The sequence below is a fragment of the Lactuca serriola genome, chromosome 9, assembly GCF_051521515.1.
Source record: "Lactuca serriola cultivar US96UC23 chromosome 9, Lser_US96UC23_V15, whole genome shotgun sequence".
NCBI lineage: Eukaryota > Viridiplantae > Streptophyta > Magnoliopsida > Asterales > Asteraceae > Lactuca > Lactuca serriola.
In genome coordinates, this window is record NC_136416.1 from 99,294,044 (window position 1) to 99,309,157 (window position 15,114).

At 30.6% G+C, this 15,114-nt stretch overlaps 1 protein-coding gene across 1 annotated transcript; it reads left to right on the plus strand.

The window, feature by feature from the left end:
- Positions 1 to 2,166: 2,166 nt before the first annotated feature.
- Positions 2,167 to 8,718, plus strand: LOC145072063 (MLO-like protein 12). Its single transcript, XM_079018426.1, has 16 exons — positions 2,167 to 2,310; positions 2,470 to 2,615; positions 2,943 to 3,000; positions 3,082 to 3,233; positions 3,439 to 3,555; positions 3,729 to 3,789; positions 3,876 to 3,964; positions 5,593 to 5,667; positions 6,386 to 6,480; positions 6,575 to 6,624; positions 7,279 to 7,319; positions 7,429 to 7,602; positions 7,697 to 7,732; positions 7,861 to 7,928; positions 8,025 to 8,085; positions 8,245 to 8,718. The coding sequence occupies exons 1-16, from the start codon at positions 2,256 to 2,258 to the stop codon at positions 8,686 to 8,688; spliced, it is 1,722 nt and encodes a 573-aa protein (XP_078874552.1). The 5' UTR covers positions 2,167 to 2,255; the 3' UTR covers positions 8,689 to 8,718.
- The last annotated feature ends 6,396 nt before the right edge of the window (positions 8,719 to 15,114 follow it).

The following is a 15,114-nucleotide window of genomic DNA, read 5'->3' on the forward strand; positions in this document are numbered from 1 at the left end:
CTCTCTTTCTTTCTTTCTTTCTTTCTTTCTTTCTTTCTTTCTTTCTTTCTCTCTCTCTCTCTCTCTCTCTCTCTCTCTCTCTTTCTCTTTCTCTCTCTCTCTCTCTCTCTCTCTCTCTCTCTCTCTCTCTCTCTCTCTCTCCCTATTAGAACCTGAAGCTCTTTACATCTACTCCGAGTATCTAAATCACCACCCTCCACTATTCTTTCCAGAATCACCACCTACAACTACGATCACCCCCTCATGTCACCACCATCATTAGGGGTGCTCAAAACCGGATATCCGAAAATTCGGATATCCAAAAATTCGGATAGTTGATTTTTGATATCCGAATCCGTATCTGAAATTTCGGATATCCGAAATTTTGGATACAGATTCGGATATTAAACCGGATATCCGAATTTCATTAATTTTCAATAAATATCTACATCTGAACATCGGATCCGTAAAATCACCTCAACTCTTAAAATTAATAATAGCAACTATGTTAAATCTTGCGACATAGATGGATATCGATAACAACAAATAAATATATGTAGCGTTTACTTAATAGTTTTTTTATTATAAGCCAACGAACCAGGATTATAACAAACAAATATATAACGATTGTAAATGGAAAGGTTTGCAATAAAAGTTTGGAAAGAATGGTCACGAAAAAGTTGAAAATAGTGGGGAACATTAGTCCATTAAACATGTCAATGTTTCTAATTTCACATTTTAAAATATTAAAAAATAAAGAAAAATTATTTTTTTCGGATATCGGATATCCGAAATATCCGAAACTTTATAAATTCACTATCCGTATCTGAATTCAAAAAACCGGATATCCGAAATTCGGATATCCGAAATTCGGATATCCGAAATTTCGGATATCCGAAATTTCGGATAATTTCGGATCGGATTTTCGGATTTTCAGATCGGATATTTCGGATGGTGATATTTTTGAACACCCCTAACCATCATCAGATTCCACCATTATAAAAGAATAAAAAAATTAGAAATCATTTTTGTTTCTTATTTTATCTTCTTGTAAAAGAAAAGTTGATCAGCTATGAATCATCAAATATTAAGCATTGACAACCAAAATCAAATTAGAAATCAACAATCAATCTTTGAATGTTCATCGATTTTAAAGCACACAAAACATTCAAAATCATATTACAAAAGCACTAATATATCCAAGAACATTCACAAATCAGTTTTCAAAACTAGATGCAAAAATCTGATGTTAAAGCAAGCCCTAGTGCACACGATGCATCACCACCAAGAAACCCTAACCGCCATGAAAATCTCAGATCTATGCAAAAATCATATTTTCCATCCTTTATTACAGTAAGCCAGTAAACCTAGTTCCACGAAGTAGAAGGTACCGATTACAAAAGGAGATGAGAAGGTGAAGACAATCATGAACAAAGCTGGTACTAATTTTGAAGATCCGAATTGGAGAGTCACACACACCAGAGAAAACACACACACACACACACACTGTATTGAAGATCTGAACCGGAGGGAAGCCGACATAAAAGATCGTTAAAAACCATAACACAAAAACAGGCTTGAAACTTGGATTTTTCTGGTGTATCTGAGGTCGAAGATGTTGGTGGTAATCAAACCACCGATCTGTTTTCCCAGCACTCTGGTCTTGTGGATGGTGGAGCTCGACGAAGATGTTTAGGCTAGGGGAGAGGACCGATGGGTGAGAAAGGAAAATAGTGGATTTTGGTTTTGAAGAAGATGAAAATAGTGGATTGAGTTCTTGGTATTGAAACAAAAGTTTCCATTTTTAGAGAGAGAGAGAGAGAGAGAGAGAGAGAGAGAGATTTTCTTTTAATTATAAAAGGATTTGAATAAATAAAAAAACTGAAAAAGTAAAATCAAAGGGAAAAATGGTCATTATTAAAAATTTAAAGTAAATTGGACCAAAATGGCAAGAAAATGAAAAACTTTGGACCATGAGTGCTAGTGCAAACATGTTTGGCCCAAATTGACAATTTTGACCTAACCATAGGGACCATTCTTGCAATTTTGTCTTTTATATATATATATATATATATATATATATATATATATATATATATATATATATATATATATATATATATATATATATATATATATATATATATATATATATATATATATATATATAAACTCGTTAATGTTTAGAATCAGTGTTGACTCTGTTATGTGAAAAATGAAATTAAAGGTCCGTTAGAAAAAGTCTGTTCAACTTTGGACGAAGTTATGAAGATCAGATGTATGCCCCAACTTGGTATCCCATGGGTGTTTTGGCATCTTACTCAAGTATAGGTAAAGTCAAAGTCTTTAGAGATTTGACATTAATGAATAGTTTATTTTCGATAGCTATATGTGTATCTACATATTCCCATTGTGTTTCCAATTTCAAGTATCATTCTTCAAAATCCTAACTGAACTCATTAACCCTTCTTCTACTGTTCTACAAGTAAGATATGGATGAGGGTGGCGATCAAGGGTATGTAAGGCTGAAAGAGAGATCATTAGAGGTAACACCATCATGGGCAGTAGCAGTGGTGGTGTTTGTCATACTTGCCATTTCCATTGCTCTTGAATACATCCTTCATCTATTAGGCCATGTATGTTCTTCTCTTCTCTTATCTTCTTGTGTCATAAAACCATTTCTGTGTATAACGCAAAAGCCTTAATGATCTAAACGTTATTACAACTAAGAAAGTATTATATCACTTGAAACCACATTCCTTTTTGGACCAAATGCTTCTTTATTCATTGATTTCCATTATTTTTGGAACATCTATTTGTTCATGTCATCTTATTCCTATCATATTTAGTTATTTACTGTTTTTCCGTTGACAAAAACATGACATTCAACAAAAGACTCCAAAATATTAAATAAATGAAAACAAATAAGCTCTAAATCTTTTTCTCTTTGTATCGTTTTGTAGTGGTTACATCATAAACACAAGAAAGCCCTCAGTGAAGCCCTTGAAAAGATCAAAGCAGGTAAATTTATAATGGTTAGTCATCATTTCATTTTATATTGTTTGACTTGTTTAATTTATTCAAATGCATACACTTTTCCAGAATTGATGATTCTAGGGTTCATATCGCTGCTGCTAACGGTGGGTCAAGGACGAATCTCTGATATATGTATTCCAAGTAGAGTTGCAAGAACATGGCACCCTTGTAACAGGAAAACATCAGACGATGACTACTATGATCCATGTTTAAAAAAGGTTTATAATTTCAGTGATTTTGATTAGACTTAAGTTTAATTCAGTAATTATTTAAACAAATGTAGATATATATAGATGGGAGCTAATATGTAGACACTTGATAGTTCGGAACATGATGACTTTTTCGTTAATTATTTCACTCCTTTTTTCTTGTATTTTTGTATCGTATACAATTAAATATTAAATGATTTAATACTTTATGTAGGGAAAGGTGCAAATGGTGTCAAATTATGGGATACATCAACTCCACATATTCATCTTTGTGTTGGCTGTGGTCCATGTCCTTTACTGCCTTCTTACCTTGATTTTGGGTAGACTCAAGGTACAAGATTTCATGATATATATATATATATATATATATATATATATATATATATATATATATATATATATATATATATATATATATATATATATATTCAAAAGTGCAAACAAAGCATGCAATACATTCTTTAATATTGTCATCTCTAAAACCTTTAATATTCTTTAATACAGATGAAGAAGTGGAGGGCTTGGGAAGAGGAAACAAAGACCGTTGAATATCAGTATCATCATGGTAATTGACATTATATTCATATTAAAAAATTATATATATATCATAAAATGACAAAATGTATAATTATAATTTTATGTTATACACAGATCCGGAGAGATTTAGATTTGCAAGAGAGACAACATTTGGGCGTCGGCATTTGAGAGTTTGGAGCAACTCAACAGTTCTTCTATGGATTGTAAGTATTTATAAGAATTATCACCAGATTGACTCATAACATTCATGGGTTGTTTATATATAGTCAGTGATATGTCTTATTAGGTTGGTAAGAAATTGAGTCTCACTTAAATGACTTAATCAACAACTATCAAACATCTTTTATATTATTTTAGTATAAGTTTCTAGACATAAATGGCAAGTTAAAATCTTGGAGTTTTAATCAGGGATGATGAGAATTGATAACACAACGTTGTTTGTAAAATAAGAAAAAAGATGTATTTGTATCTTCATGAAAATAATTCAGAATACATAAAAGAAATTATAAGAAAGAAAATGTTTACTCTCATTTGTTTATTTTCTAGAAAAAAACAATCTTGTTACAATTTCAATATATTTGTTTAAATTTTTAAACAACTATACGTACCATTCAAAAACAAGAAAGGCGAGTAATTCAAGAAATTCAATCACATGGACAGCTTGACATTCTCTATCAATAATATGAAAATTGCATTCAACCACATATAGAATATGTCTACTCTAAGATTGAACGAGCACCACAAAAAGTTGGATCATTATTATGCAATAAATGTATGACTTTGGTAACGTCTTTAAATAGGCACTCTGACAATTTTTCTATTTTTATTTAAAACGACACAAATAATTTTCTTTCTAAAAAAAAACATAAACATGTTTATATTTTGAGTAAATTACCCGAATGGTCCCTATGGTTTGGGTTAATTTACGCGTTTGGTCCCTAACTTATTTTTTTAACTCGGAAGGTCCCTATTGTTTGTTTTTGTTACACACTTGGTCCCTAGTGTTTGTTTTTGTTACACGCCTGGTCCCTGTTTTACCTAAAAATACTATTATTTAAATAGAGAAAAATACTGAGGTGGGTAAGATAAGATGAGAAGGGTGGAATTGGGGGTGTGGTTATTTAAATAAATAAATAAATCAAGGGAAAAATAGTATTTTTAAGTAATACAGGGACCAAGCGCGTAACAAAAACAAACAGTAGGGACCTTCCGAGTTAAAAAAATTAGTTAGGGACCAAACACGCAAATTACCCTAAACCATAAGGACCATTCGTGTAATTTACTCTTATATTTTCACTTACGTAACTTTCGGTGTGTCACGATCGAATGGAGTTTATGTATTTCTAAAAATAGAAAGATTATCATTTTCATCCGTTTTAATCATTTTTATTTCCAATAAGTTACTCCAAAAAATAAATGAATTATAAATTTTATATTAAAATTAATCCTTTTTAAAATAGAGGCTTTCTAATATTTGTCCTAAGAATACACATAAAAAACATTAGTTATAAAAAATATTATCATAAATAAATATGAAATATTTTAATTAAAAATATATTTTTTTCATAATAAATAGTTTTCATATTTTCAATTTGAAAATATTTTCTATAATTAATACATCTTTATTAAATTATGATAATAGATTTTTCATAATTAATGTTTATTATGGTTACCATCAAGACATATATTGAAAATCCCAAAATATACGAGTAATAATGAAATAAAAAACATATAAAATATATAATCATATAATATTTAACTTGAAACATTGTTTATATGATGATCCCATTTCGTTAGATTTATTAATATTTATTTTTGTTGCAAAATATAGGGCTGTTTTTTCAGGCAATTCTTCAGATCGGTTCCGAAAGTTGATTATCTTACCCTCCGACATGGCTTCATCAATGTAAATACCAATAACCTCTAAATTTATTTCTTATGTTAGTTCCTTCAATTATTATAAAAAAAAAAGTTGCATATTATATTTCAATCTAAAAATTTCTCAATCGTGTGACGATCTTGACGCGACTAGAAGCCACAATTAGTTTTCTAGTAGCGTCTCCAAAAACTTAATTAATAGACTAATTGTTTATTTATTTATTTTATCTTAGAGTTAAATTAAGATTTCAAAAGAAATAGAAATTTTAAGATTCAACGTCAGCCATATTATATATTTTTAATTTGTCGTACCGACATACCGGTGCGACTGAAGAGTTATATTCATAAATGATTATGAAGCATTGTCTGTTCATTTTCCCCCGTCACCTTCACTATCACCACCACCTTTGCCACCAACCAACCACACCACTGCCACCTCCGTCAAGTATACCACCGCCACCTATGTCACCACCATCTACTCTGCCACGAATCACCATAATCATATATGATTCATCAGTTTGTGAACAAACATATATGTATACTCATATATGATTATACATTTCCGTTATATAATCATTTATGATTTAACATATCCAGCCACGTCGGTATGTTGGAGCGTTAGAATAACAAATAAGAAATATGTGGCCGAGATTATATGTTAAATTTTTTTTTTTTTTTTTTTTCTTCAAAATCTTAATGGAAGTGTAATCTGTTTATCTTATTATATTTTGTTTGTATATATACAGACGCATTTACCTGCTGAGAGCCAACAACGGTTTGATTTCCAGAAATACATTAGTAGGTCGCTTGAAGAAGATTTCAAAGTCGTAGTTGGAATAAGGTTGATAAAATATTTGTTTTTTATTTACATAAATTCTTTATTTTAATTCAAACATGTGAAGCTTATCAGATAATATTAAACCTTTATATCGCAGTCCAACAGTATGGTTTTTTGCGGTCCTGCTCCTTCTCACTAACACTCATGGTAAGAGTGACAAAGTTTAGAATTTTTTAACTATGTCCGTTTGATATTATATAATCATATTTATTTATTTAACGTCATACGCAACAAAAGATAACATTTTTTTAGTTCAAAAATCTTTATGATTTGATTATCCGAAGAGTACGTAGATTAGTCTTTTTATAAGTAGTATTAATTAATTTAAATTTAAAAGATATTCTATTTAGTATTGAAAAATAAAATATTGATAAATCATAAAATATTTTGTTTATATAATGTTTAGAATCTCATAAATTTCTTTATCTATGGTGTGGGTTGTCTATTAAATGTTAATAATTTATATTTATATCTCTCTATTCTAATAAAAAAATAAATTTATTCTATGACTTGTTAAGTCTTATAATTAATGTTACGTCACTTGTAAACATATTGGTTCTTTATATTAATTTTTAAATTTTAAATTTTCTATTCTAATTAAATTAATTATAGATTATGAAGTGATATTTTTCACGTATTTATATCTTTTAAATAATAATTTATTTAAAATAATTGGTTAATAATTTTAAATTTTTATTAAGAAAGTTTAATTATTTTTATAACCATGTTTCCTATGGTATATACCCTAGTATATATTTATATAACTCTATTAATTTCTTTAAATTTTGCATAATTTGATAGATTGGTACGCATACCTGTGGCTTCCCTTCATCCCATTGGTTGTAAGTTCTAGATAATCCAGTGTTGTGTATACGTTCACGAGTGAATTGTATTACTTAATAGTGATCAGGATTAATGTCTAGAATTTGAGACATAGCGTTGACAATGCAGATGATACTTTTAATTGGAACAAAACTACAAGTGATCATAACAAAAATGGGGAGAAGGACTCATGAAATGGCAGATGTGGTGAAGGGTACACCAATGGTTCAGCCAGGCGACGATCTCTTCTGGTTTGGTCGACCAAAACTCGTACTTCTATTGATCAACTTTGTTCTCTTTCAGGTCAACATATATACATAACTCACAGTTTTTCAACTCGATTTAACATGCGATTTTTGGTTAACTGTGTTCTAATCTTTTGTTTTTGGTTTTACAGAATGCATTTCAACTGGCTTTTTTCTTGTGGAGTTGGGTAAGCATTGTCACCCCAAAATGGTCAATTAATTTCTTGAGTTACCTTTGTACAGAAAACGATATATATGGATCCAATCATGCGTAACAAGTAATTAATTAACTCATGTGTTTCTTTCTTTTTAAAAGTATACATTCGGCTTTAGGTCTTGCTTCCACCATCGGGTTGAAGACATCGTAATCAGGATCTCAATGGCGTAAGTTACAATTTCTAGAGAGTGTCTTATAATTAACAAACAACATACTCCTCCTGCATGCTAATGTTAGTATGTATATATGTCGCTCGTTTTCAGGGTGGTGATACAGTTTCTATGCAGTTACGTGACACTTCCTTTATACGCATTAGTAACACAGGTAAAGTTTTTGGTTAGCTACAACTTTTTGAAGTTTAATCATTACACTCCCTTTTATACACCCTCGTGACTCCTTAACATTATACAACAAACAAAAGCAATCTTTATTCTTTAAGCCTCTGACCTTTTTCGGTTTCTTGTTGACTTGTTATTCTAACAGATGGGTTCAAGAATGAAACCCACCATTTTCAGTGAGGATGTAGCAAAAGCCCTGAAAACATGGCATCATACAGCCAAAAAGAACATCAAGCATGGCCATTCACCTTCGAATTCACCATTCTCAAGTAGACCTGGAACTCCACTCCATGGAAGTACATCTCCGATGCATCTTTTGCATAGATACCCAGACAACAGTCTTGATAGTCTTTCAAATTCTCCAAAAGGCTCACACTTTGAGCACGAAGGTTGGGCAAATGAGTCTCCTCAGAGACATGACCAGAGATATGAAAATGCAGAGAACTTTAGAAAAGATGAAGTACGTGATATAGAAGAAGGCGAGATTCAAGAAAGCAATAGCTCAACTCAATTGCCGATTGAACCTAGACCGGTTAGGGGTCAACATGAGGTTGATATTTCAGACTTTTCGTTTGGTAGAGGGAAGTAATTGAGTACTGTATATATATATATATATATATATATATATATATATATATATATATATATATATATATATATATATATATATATATATATATATATATATATATATATATATATATATATATATCGAAGATACTTCAGTTATAAGTATAGTTAATTCATCTTGATGTAGCGATTCCCTACACCATATACATGTATCACTTAGATTTTATTTCGCATCCAGATCCGAACACAAAATCATTTCATGTGATGTTAAAAAGAAAAAAAAAATAAACATTTCTTGTTGAGTGGAACACGTGTTGTGCGTAGATATATGTCGAGTTTCCGTAAATTTGCTACTAGAATTACTGCCTATAGCCATGGAAAATATCTGTCACACATGCTCAATCCAAAGATCAACGAAACCAGTTTAACTTTAACAAGTAGCGTTCAAGTGTTCAAGTTAGCGACAGCCTTTGTTGACTACCTATTTTGCGCTATTTTAATTATATAAGAGACAGACCGAATTAAACCGCATTTTGGCTACAAATTTTGGTCGATTTTAGTAAAACCTAGATTTCGAAAAATAAAATAAAAAATAACTAAGTAAATACATGTCATTTCTAAGTCCTAAAGAAAAATATAAAAATTTACTACATAAAGATAATATAGGCTATAATTTAAAATTTTTCATTTTATATTTTAATGGATTTTCTAACATATGTCCTAAAAACACGTATAAAAAACATTAATTGATGATATATATTATCATATTTAATTATAAAATACATTAATTATAAGAAATATTATCATTATTAAATGTGAAGTACATTAATAATTTTCATAATATATGTATTTCGAATTTAATTATGGTAATATTTTTCATAATTAATATTTCTTATGTGTGCCCTTAGGTTAAAGGGAATGATGACATGTTTAGTATGTTACCACATCAGATTTTTTTATGCCACATCATATTTTTTTTGAAGCCACATAAGTTGGGAGTATGTTAGCATCCAAAATGTAAAAGGTAAGGAGAAGTAGTTTGTTAGTTTAATGAGTTTTATTTTTGACAGAAATATTAAAAAAAGAAATATAAACTTGGATCAACCGTGTTCATGTTTCTCTCTCCTGTCTCCTGTCGTTAAACCCATAGCGAGCTTTCCTTTAGCATTTTTTTGGCATTTTGAAGGGGATGGTGTTTAGCACCTTTAGCATTTCCTTGGGAAGAGTCTTAGCATACCCACTTCCTTTAGCCTTAGGGCACATATTAGAAAATCTAATATTTTAATATAATTAATATATAGATATATACAAGCACATATCAGTCATATACAAATTTGATGATTAACCTACTCGAGTTAATGTATTAACATTCTTAGTTGTTAATTAAAGTTTAAAATTTGAATTGATACCTTACCACCTCAAACTTTAAAGTAATCATTGCCTATTATTAGATTTTTTTTATTTACCTTCTTATCTTGTAGTCATGAGCGGAACTTCAACGGTCGCAGTGTCCCCCCCCCCCCCCCCCCCCCCCGAATGATCGGTGCGGCGGTTAGGCATCTTTAGACGAAAGAGTGGTCTTTCAGGATTGGTCGTTGTGTGTCACCACCTACGATATGGAAGCCGAAACCATAATATATATAAAAATCGATGAGCAGGTGGGGCCATCACCAAAATTTTATATTTTTTGATCTAATACGTATAAAATAAAAATATAAAGGGCTATTTGTAACAAAAAAAATACAGGGGGCCACAACCCCCCTCCTCTCGCCCCAATAAAGCTTCGTCCATGCTTGTAGTATAAATATGGTTTCAATATGAAACAAATTATGGTCCCACTTCATTCTAAAATATCAAACACATATACTTAATCATCAATAGAAAGGGACAACTTTTTTATACTTTATACATTTTTTAATTATCTTTAGCTTAACATTACATTGGTATATATATATATATATATATATATATATATATATATATATATATATAATCACCTATGAACATTTTTTAATTAACTTTAGCTTAACCTTAACATGTGATTTGGAAGCCGAAACCATAATATGTATAAAAATCGATGAGCAGTTGGGGCCATCACCAAAATTTTATATTTTTTGGTCTAATACGTATAAAATAAAAATATAGAAAGCTATTTGTAACAAAAAAATACGGGGGGCCACAACCCCCCCTCCCCTTGCCCCAATAAAACTCCGCCCATGCTTGTAGTATAAATATGGTTTCAATATGAAACAAATTATGGTCCCACTTCATTCTAAAATATCAAACACATATACTTAATCATCAATAGAAAAGGACAATTTTTTATACTTTATACATTTTTTAATTATCTTTAGCTTAACATTACATTGGTGTATATATATATATATATATATATATATATATATATATATATATATATATATATATATATAATCACCTATGAACAGTTTTTAATTAACTTTAGCTTAACCTTAACTTGGTATATATATATATATATATATATATATATATATATATATATATATATATATATATATATATATATATATATACCAAGTTAAGGTTAAGCTAAAGTTAATTAAAAAATATTCATAGGTGCTTTTATATATATATATATATATATATATATATATATATATATATATATATATATATATATATATATATATATATATATATATATATATATATATATAAACAGTTGTATCAGCAACGTATTTAGTGACGGAATTTAGTAGTCGAAAAAAACCATTGTCGCTAATTGCCAGCGACAGATTAACGACGCCACCAATTGCTCAAGGAACCTTTGGATTCCATCTCTAATCTATCGATGATGTCTGTCACTAATTCGTCGCTAATGAGTTATTGAATTAAAAATTATTTTTTTAGGAAAGTTCAGATAATGAGCAGATTCTGTCGCATTTCGTCGCTGATTCTCAATTATATAATTATTTTTGTCGTTCTAAATCTATAACCCTAACTTAAAAAATAAATTTAATGTTTATAATATATAAAATTAAAATTCATCTTCTAAATTAAATATAAATATTTGACTAGAAAAATGAAGACAAATTACATTCAAAGTATTGAAACTAAATCACAAAAATCAAATGTCCAAATCTAAATCGATTTCAAAGTAGTGACACCAAATTACAAAAATTAAGTGTGAAAGTCTTATTAGTTGGGTTGGTTACTTCATTGGGTGAATCAAGTTTGAATGTCGCAATAAATCTTGACAATTTCCTGTTTTTTGGCCTTAATTTTTTCACATTCCATCCTAACATCATCATTTATCTCTTCATGAATAAGATCAACAATAACTTACAAAGCAAACAATTTGTAACAACGTACTTTCAACAAGCTCATCATTCATCCTTTTAAAACTAAATTCATTTTAAAAGGTAAACAAACTATTAATTGATAATAACATTATAACTTATAAGAGACCTTATGTTGGTTTTCTATCTCGGACGAATGATTTGTAGTTTATACTAGATAATATATGATCCACATCCCGACTTTGATTCTAAAAAAAAGAATATTAAGAAAAATAGCCATTAATCCATTAAGATAAAGACTCGGTTGTTTATAAAGCGTTTTAAATATTTTAAATTTTGGTTTCTTATTATAGCATTGCACTTTGAGAGTAGAATGATATAAATGGGTAGCCTTTCAAATCATAATGTGTGTGTTTTTATTTTTATGTATATGTGGGATTTTATGTATGCATGTTTATGTGTATTTATGGTTGTATATATGCGTATTGGTCTGATAAAAGAAATAATTGAAAATATGTTACTAAAAATGAATAAGTAGTAAAGACACTACCGGAGTACCGGTTATAACATTTATGCTACATGTCCATATTATCGTGTAAACATAAAAGAACAAACTTTAAATTAAAAATTGTTTAGGATATGAAAAACAAAAAACAATCAACCAATAAAGCATAGCCTGATATAGTTTCATATATACTATTCAAAATAAATATAAAAAGGGGACGAAATTCCTTGAAAATGAGGTACATTTCAATTTCTTTTTTAAACCATGTTTCTTCAAGACTTCCATCAACCTAAGAAAAATCGTAAATAATAAAATTTACTCAGTGGCAGAGCAAGAAAGAAATATTTACTTAAGGTTTTTCAACTAGATGAGTTTATAAATATTAATAAAATATATTAGCACATGTTCATCAGAAGAGATACAAACAATATCCATAGCCTTTCTTGTAGCAATATACTTGTTAACGTTACTGTATGCGACCACGTTAAACCTGACGGAAAGCACTTACGGGACGTTATCTCACCAGGGTCTTAGTCGGGTCTCAGTCTTAGCCCAGACAAGTCAACGCCGGGATGACAACTTATCTTCCCCCACGAGGAAGAATATTTCTCAAAATCCTCTCATTCTCTCATGACCAATCAGTTCATGACAAAGAGACTAGTGACGCCCAGAACTGACGTCAAGACAGCGTTGGCATACTTCTCCTAGTAGCAAAGTGACATGTCTCACTCCTACATGGGGAGAGTCCCCCCATTTTGTTAGCAATAGGTATAAAAAGATCCCTTCCTACCGAAGGATGGGGATCATCTTCTTCCATGTACAATTTTACCTAAATCTCTCTCAGAAAGATAAGCTGACTTGATCATCAGAGTGACGTCCCGGGAGAACCCCCGGTCGTCCTCTAACGACTCCTCTGTGTTGTGTTCTCAAGTAAAACTCCAAGATCAACTCATCAATAAACGACCAACTCCCTAAAGAGCGATATCACAACAATACTCTTTAGCCCCATCCACTCCATTCAATTCAAAACATTTTGTTTGATTAAGGTAATGAAATGACTGAGCCTTTCCCAATTTATACTTTTCAGTCACCTAAAATGATGCAATACCAAACAAATTATAATTGGATCAAATTCCTAAACATCAAAACAACAATTAAACTAATTACTGCAGTAGGTGCAACACAGGTCATGTAAAAGCAATGATAATTTATATAATAAAGTTGAAAGCGAAACAAAAATCCAAATCCAAAAAGCGTCCACATGAGACCATGAAATCTAGTTACCTTATCACATGGATAGGTAGGTACTACTTACAATTTACCAGAACTCTTGTAACAATAGTTCTTCAAAAGAGTAACAAGTTTAGCACTTACCTTTACAGTCAAGGAAATAGGAAAGTGAGCTACTGTGCTTTAAGAATATGATACATAAAATACTTAAAAATACCAATTTGATATGAGAATATCTCTCTAATGATCAACTTGAGATTCTCCATTTTTGGACAATATTTGAGAATTCAGATCAATTCATCAACAGTGAAAGCTTCCATACTTGTTTTAAGCACCGAAGTTTTTAAATTAAGTAGAGCCAAATCACATGCACCATCAATGCACTACGAATGTGAAAAGTAAGGGATACATTAGGCATGTTGGTAATCAGATGATAAAGATTTGATGAAAATTTAAAAAACAAATGATACTTTCAAACATCTCTAAGTATCATCTCCTTTTATAGAAACTTGATTAAAAGTATATATAAATGAAAAGTTTGGAAAAAAAAAAGTAGATAGAGAAATGTAGATAGACTATGTGTCATGCCCTCCATTTATCCAGTAATAATTGCTAACAATTCAGTTTTTGGAAAATTCTCCAGGTAAACGTACATATTTCAGCCCTGATTAAGCTATAGATTTTTGATCCATTAAGAAACAACCAAAAATTATGACCCAAAAATTTTGTTTTATATTTAAGTAAAAACAATATTCCACAACATTGTTCATACATCCCAATAAAATAAATATGTCAACATCATGAATATCAGAGTATGTCCCATAAAAAAAATTCATATGGTGTGTGCGATGCAATCAAACCGAGTTCATCCCCTTGGAACTGGAAGTACTTGAAACATAAACTAAAAACCGTAAGCATAAATCTTAGTGAGTTCCCCAAGATACCACATACCAAACATATCACATAACGGGCCCCGCCCAAAGAGATACGGGTCCCACCCACACTCGCATAACAGGCCCCGCCTAATGAGATAGGGGCCCCGCTCCCACTCGCATAACGGGTCCTGTCTGTAACATCCCGAACTTTGCAGGTCTATTTTGAATCTCTCCTGTTTTTATTATTTGCCATTTGTAGTCCCTAGAGTTGGTTGAGTTGGGTCATGAGAAGTATAAGGGCTAAAGTTGCAACTTTGGGTCAGAAAGGAGTACGCTGAGCGTACAAAAGGGTATGATGAGTGTACTAGGCACTCCTTAGTACGCTGAGCGTACACTTATGTATGTTGGGCATACTCACGTCGGGTGAAAGCCCTAATATTTAGGGTTAGGGACTATATAAACACCCTTATAGCTCATTTCCTCTGATTATCCTTAGCCTCCATATCCTAGAAAACGTTCCAAACCCTAGTTTTGTGTGTGAGTGTGAGTTGGTGTGT

What these genes read in the sequence shown, in the direction of transcription:
- LOC145072063 (XM_079018426.1), top strand. Translation starts at nt 2,256, where the DNA reads ATGTATGCCCCAACTTGGTATCCCATGGGTGTTTTGGCATCTTACTCA. An exon ending in TCAACTTTGTTCTCTTTCAG is followed by an intron (nt 7,603 to 7,696) that starts GTCAACATATAT and finishes TTGGTTTTACAG; the next exon opens with AATGCATTTCAACTGGCTTT. An exon ending in GTAATCAGGATCTCAATGGC is followed by an intron (nt 7,929 to 8,024) that starts GTAAGTTACAAT and finishes GCTCGTTTTCAG; the next exon opens with GGTGGTGATACAGTTTCTAT.